At 33.6% G+C, this 5,218-nt stretch overlaps 1 protein-coding gene across 3 annotated transcripts; it reads right to left on the bottom strand.

Annotated features, from left to right (window-relative positions):
• Positions 1-821: 821 nt before the first annotated feature.
• LOC108333079 (zinc transporter ZTP29) lies at positions 822-4,879 on the bottom strand. Of its 3 annotated transcripts, none has more exons than XM_017568410.2 (13): positions 4,659-4,879; positions 4,253-4,311; positions 4,012-4,104; positions 3,815-3,904; positions 3,598-3,679; positions 3,286-3,341; positions 3,091-3,147; positions 2,826-2,866; positions 2,130-2,197; positions 1,754-1,810; positions 1,547-1,664; positions 1,154-1,199; positions 822-1,069 (listed from the first exon to the last, which is right to left on the bottom strand). In XM_017568410.2, exons 1-12 carry the CDS (start codon positions 4,720-4,722, stop codon positions 1,154-1,156), a joined length of 831 nt encoding a protein of 276 aa, XP_017423899.1. In that variant the 5' UTR covers positions 4,723-4,879; the 3' UTR covers positions 822-1,069. The 3 variants fall into 3 exon arrangements, with proteins under 3 accessions (XP_017423899.1, XP_017423898.1, XP_017423900.1); XM_017568409.2 differs by having other exon boundaries at positions 1,158-1,199; XM_017568411.2 differs by lacking the exons at positions 822-1,069; positions 1,154-1,199 and adding an exon at positions 1,218-1,473.
• Between the last annotated feature and the right edge of the window lie 339 nt (positions 4,880-5,218).

The raw sequence follows: 5,218 nt of genomic DNA, 5'->3' as shown, positions 1-5,218 counted from the left end.
CTGCTCTCAAGAGAGATATGATAAGGAACATCGTAAATGGTGAAAGATTCCTTGTGGGAAATCTATTAGGGACCACGAATCAGTTCTTAATTTGGTCTACTCTTCCTAAAAGTAATCAATATTTGTTAGTTCACAGGGAATATGGCTTCTCTTAAGAAAAAATAAATAATAAAAATGAGCATCATATCTTAAACCTGACTCCAATTTTTCAAAGTAAGAAAAAATTGATAGGGATTATTTTTTTTACATTTTTTTGTTAAAACATCATGAGGATTACTTTTGATTCTTTGTTTTTTGTGTTTTTACATTCTGGCATATCGAGTATTGGAAGTCTCAATGTGGTAACTTTTAGTCTTTTTAAAAAGTCTTTTGGTTCAAGGCATCGTGTTTATTTTAAAAGTTTCCACAACCATTGGTCACACAAGCTGGGATATACTAAACGGAATTCACATCTTATTTCACGACCATTATGCTCGTATAGACAGGGAATCTGAGAGGAATCAATTGAGAGAAAGAAATTTAAGAAATATTTATTGATGTGGTTTTTGGGTAAAGTTTTGTAATGTTGGAGTTGATAGAAATAGTAAGTTAATTTGATTTCATTTGTTTGTTTATAAACAAAGATGAAGTATATTTTGTACATATAGTATGGTGTTTGAGCATGCTTTAATTTTTCTAACATTGTTCAACAAACCTACTTTAGAATTAAGAAATTAAATGCTCGGTTCCAAAATGATATATTTACTGCTAGTGAACATTCGTATTTATGTTTTGTGACTGAGTGTTATAACCCACGGCCGAAATATATTAACACGACAAAGTATCAGCAAATTGTGCAATTTTAAAGTCCAATCTTCGTTGATGATACACAGTATACAAGGTGAGTCGGTTAAAGAATTAAAGGGATTACGCTTATTCTTGTTTTTTTGTACATTAGTCTATAGGAAAATCCACAATCATAGGTGGAATGTCTCCCTCTACACTGATGTCTGATTGATTGCTATCCTAGACAGATTAACTGTGCATTACTGTCCTTTTGCACTCTCAGATCCCTTCTGAAGGAATTTTGCTGCAACGAGTGAGAGAAGCATAAGACACGTCACAATGAGACTTGAAATAGTGACATTCAGAAAAGAGAAGAAGTTGTTCCCACCTACAAGCTCAAGTCCTCAGGTAAGCTGATACTTAGAAAATACAGGCTGCACATCCAGCAATGTTAACCAGATGAGAACTCAATAGCAAAAAGGTGATAGAGATACAAAAGGTCTAAAATTAATGTTTTGACGTGTTTGTACCGAATCTGATAACACAAACATTTTAGAAAGGAAGATACTAAAGAGATACTGGTGTCTGCACATCCACGAGAACACTATTGTTTCTAATTACTACTTGCTAATTAATATGCATATTAGTTTACTCGCCTTGATAGATAGAGATGTGACAGTGGGCACTTTTATGCATTAAATATCTTCCCTACGTAGGAATAACAAAAGAAAATATATCCTCAGCTCTTGAAAAACTATTTAATCAGAAATGAGATTCTGACCTTGCAGACATGAAAGCCATTCCCAAAAAGACAGCCTTAACAGATTGCTTTTGTCCCGCATAATCAAAAGCCAGAGGCAACATTTCATGAAGGGTCAAAAAGGCCATAACTCCACCAACTGTAATTAATCATCATAGAATAAATCTGGATAATAACATAAATTCTAAAAATCTCATCGTGACATCTAGATCATGTATCATTGCATACCTGATCCGAGTAAACCTTCCAGAATCTCAGGACTTAAGCTGCTAGGGAATAGATAGGCTACAGTGAGAGAAAATAATCATCACAATTAGTTCGACTACACAATTCAAACATATATCTAAGAAATCTTGAGGGCCAAAAAAATAATGAAATGTACATACTTAAAACATAAAATCCAACTCTGGAGTACAGATAGAGATTCAATGGGTAAGGTCAAACACTTGAACTGGGTAAGGCATACCTTACCTGACCCCTAATATTGAAGCATGGCATGCTTCATCATCGTTATAATACCACATCACCCTAATTCTTGCTTTCAGGTTCTTTAAAAATAAAATCAAAGTCTATTGAGCCAAGCAACATAAATCAGATGATATACCTACAATTATCACTCCCAGGGGTTCAGCGAAGCCAGAAAGTGATGCTAATTTGAATGCCTGCCATTTACTAGGATACATGCAGAATGAAAAGGTTATTATTCAATTTAACATAGTTATTTCCTAGCAACAAGAATAAAGATTTGAGATTAAGCAATTATTTCAGCAGTTATTATACTACAAAAGGACATCAAAATATACACTGTAACCCAATTTTCATAAGAATTTATCTTGATTTGTATATATAGGTACCGGCATTTAAGTCCGAACAAATCCTCAAGCTTCTTGACCTTAAGTAAATCTCTTTTTCTGTTGCAGAGAAAGTGAACAGAAAAAAACCTTCTACCGTAAAACTATATAGCATTATCGCCACAAAATGAAAGGTTTTGGTTCACAAAATAGCCACCCTCTCTTTGTCACCATCATACACTACGACCACTACTGAACCTAAATAAATAAACCTAAAATATTAATCATATACATCAGCGCAGACAATTGAGATTCCAGAATCATATACTCAGAGCAATATTTTCCCTCTACTGTCTGTTTTTATATGAATGGATCAATATTTCATGCGCATGTTTCAGCAAGAGTATATAGGACATAAACCCTTTACGCTTGAATATAACCACTGTAATTTGTCAAATGTAATTACAACAAATACTGGAACCAACAAGAGCCCTTAAGATCATTATTACCTTTGCGTCGCAAAATAAACAGGAAGTGCAACAGCAACACCCTACAAAACAAAACATCGATAAATTACAATAAAACATATACAGCATTTTAATTTATTTATTTCAGAATATAATGTGCGTAGTAAAAGATGCCAAACTTCAAAAATTGAATTAAAAAAAATAATATAAAGACAAAAAAAGCATTAAGGATTATAAGGAATCACTTCATTATTAATTTAACTGTATCTAGAGTAAACAGGTTTCCTCACAAGATGAAATTTTATACCTCTGGGATATTGTGCAAAGCAATGGCTAATGCCAAGTTGATGCCAACTCGGAGGCCCTGTTGAAAAAGCATATCACAAACATCAAGACATGACATTGACAAGTATATCAGGGAGGAAGTAACATGAGTAATGCTTCAACAATTAATGATAATGTGACAGATCGATAAGCAAATGCAATCAATAAGTTCATATACCTTCATGGATCCAAGGAACACTGCCATTCCTTCTGGAAAATTGTGCAAACTTATGCCTAGGAAATGCACAGAAAAAAAAAGTAACAGGTAGAACTCAATGAAACAGTGAAAACTAAGAGAAAAAGAACAATGAGAATTGAAGTTGATCAAGTCTCACAAGGAACTTTTAACTACTGAATACCAAACTCCGAGAAATTCAAAAGAAAATTAATTTTCATATTTCTCTAATATTTTAGTTCCAGAAAGAACTGCATTGTAAGAAAAATATAGGTTTGAAACTACCCGGACAAAGGGTTCACATCACAATCATACCTACGGCTGTAACAATTCCACTGAATAAAACCTGCCGGCGATGCTTTTTCAAAGTATCCTTGCCTCCATCATCCCCATTTTTCTAATTTCAAGCATGTCATCACATCTATCAAAATATATACCTGTGTAGATATTATACATAGCAGCTCCAATGCCGCTTTGCAAAATCAACAATACAGAGGCAGCATTTATTTGTAAGAACAAGTTCATTAAAAACCTTTCTGCCTTTGACATCAGAAGTGGGAGCAAGAGTTGGCTCTGGGATAAAACTGGCCACAACACCAAAGAATATCACCCCAGCAAAAAACTACATGAATGAGAAGATAGACATTTGCTCAGAACTAATATGAAAGAAGACGAACAAAAGAATAAACAATTGCTACTTTATGATGGTGGCAGAAGCACACATCCTACCCAAAGGTTGCCTTTCAAGAAGCCCAGTGAGTTCAAAGCATTGTGAGCCAAATCAAAGAACGATATGCTGAGCATCAAACCAGCAGCAAAACCCTTCATGCAGTGGAATAATTTCAGAAAGCATACTTGAGTAAGCTAACCAACAAATGGAATTTAGAAACAGTGGGATGTAATGATTACAAATCGATCAATAAATTCTCATAACTGAAGAAAAAAAAAAGTCGTGACCAACTAAAACCACCTGTAGTAACCCGAGCATCTTCAAATTGGGAGCTTGATTGACAATCACAAAAAGCGCACCTGTTTAACAACAAACAACAACTTGTTACGATTACGCACAAAAAAACTCAACGAAAATACACTTCAAATTCAAAACACAAATAGATAGCAAACAACTGAGGACAAGTTTTTATCAAGAGCAGGAACTAACATAAATAAACAGATAAATAACCAATTGAAATAAGAATTAGTATTCTGAAAGTGTGAAAAACAGTCTACAAGACGTTTGCGACAATAACACAACAAATAAGCAACTGAAACAACAATCGGCAATCCAAGAGACTTCACTGACTCACCAATAGGTCTAAACTGACAATGCATGACACAATAGGAATGATGAAGGTAAGTGAAAGAGCAGAGAAATGTACCGATAGAAGTACTGACGCCACCAACAAGTGAAAGAGCAAGAGCTACTGCAACCTGAGAATCCATGCCTCGACAATGTTAGGTAAATTTAGCGTTAGGGTTCTCTTTGATTGGATGACCTAATTCAACGAACGATTCTTATGAACTAATTTCCAGAAGCAGAAGCCAGTGACGATGATGACACACCCACTCACTGAACTCAACCTTACCCCATGAATGAAGCATGCCGTATATATATTTTATTTTTATTTTATATTAAATTAATATTCGCCTTTTCCTTTTATTTCGAGGTGTATTGGTAAATAAATGCTCATAACTATTCTTTAGTCAGCACAAACGTCATTGCTCACGAAAAAGTTTACCAAGAATGATCACTAATTTCTAAAATTCAACGTTCCAGTTTGTTTAACCTAAAATATTTTTTTCTTAATTAAGTTTTAATTATTCAATAAATTTGAAAACTTTTAATTGAATTTTTCTTAATAAATTTAATATTTTAAATTTAATTTTTATTAAATTGTTATGATATGTTGAATATTAAATAATTTAAAATTTTTCAAAT

This window comes from Vigna angularis, chromosome 11, assembly GCF_016808095.1.
Source record: "Vigna angularis cultivar LongXiaoDou No.4 chromosome 11, ASM1680809v1, whole genome shotgun sequence".
Lineage (NCBI taxonomy): Eukaryota > Viridiplantae > Streptophyta > Magnoliopsida > Fabales > Fabaceae > Vigna > Vigna angularis.
This window is presented reverse-complemented; position numbering and strand designations above follow the sequence as displayed.

What these genes read in the sequence shown, in the direction of transcription:
- LOC108333079 (XM_017568409.2), bottom strand. Translation starts at nt 4,722, where the DNA reads ATGGATTCTCAGGTTGCAGTAGCTCTTGCTCTTTCACTTGTTGGTGGC. An exon ending in AGATGCTCGGGTTACTACAG is followed by an intron (nt 4,105 to 4,252) that starts GTGGTTTTAGTT and finishes CACTGCATGAAG; the next exon opens with GGTTTTGCTGCTGGTTTGAT. An exon ending in TGGAATTGTTACAGCCGTAG is followed by an intron (nt 3,342 to 3,597) that starts GTATGATTGTGA and finishes TGCATTTCCTAG; the next exon opens with GCATAAGTTTGCACAATTTT.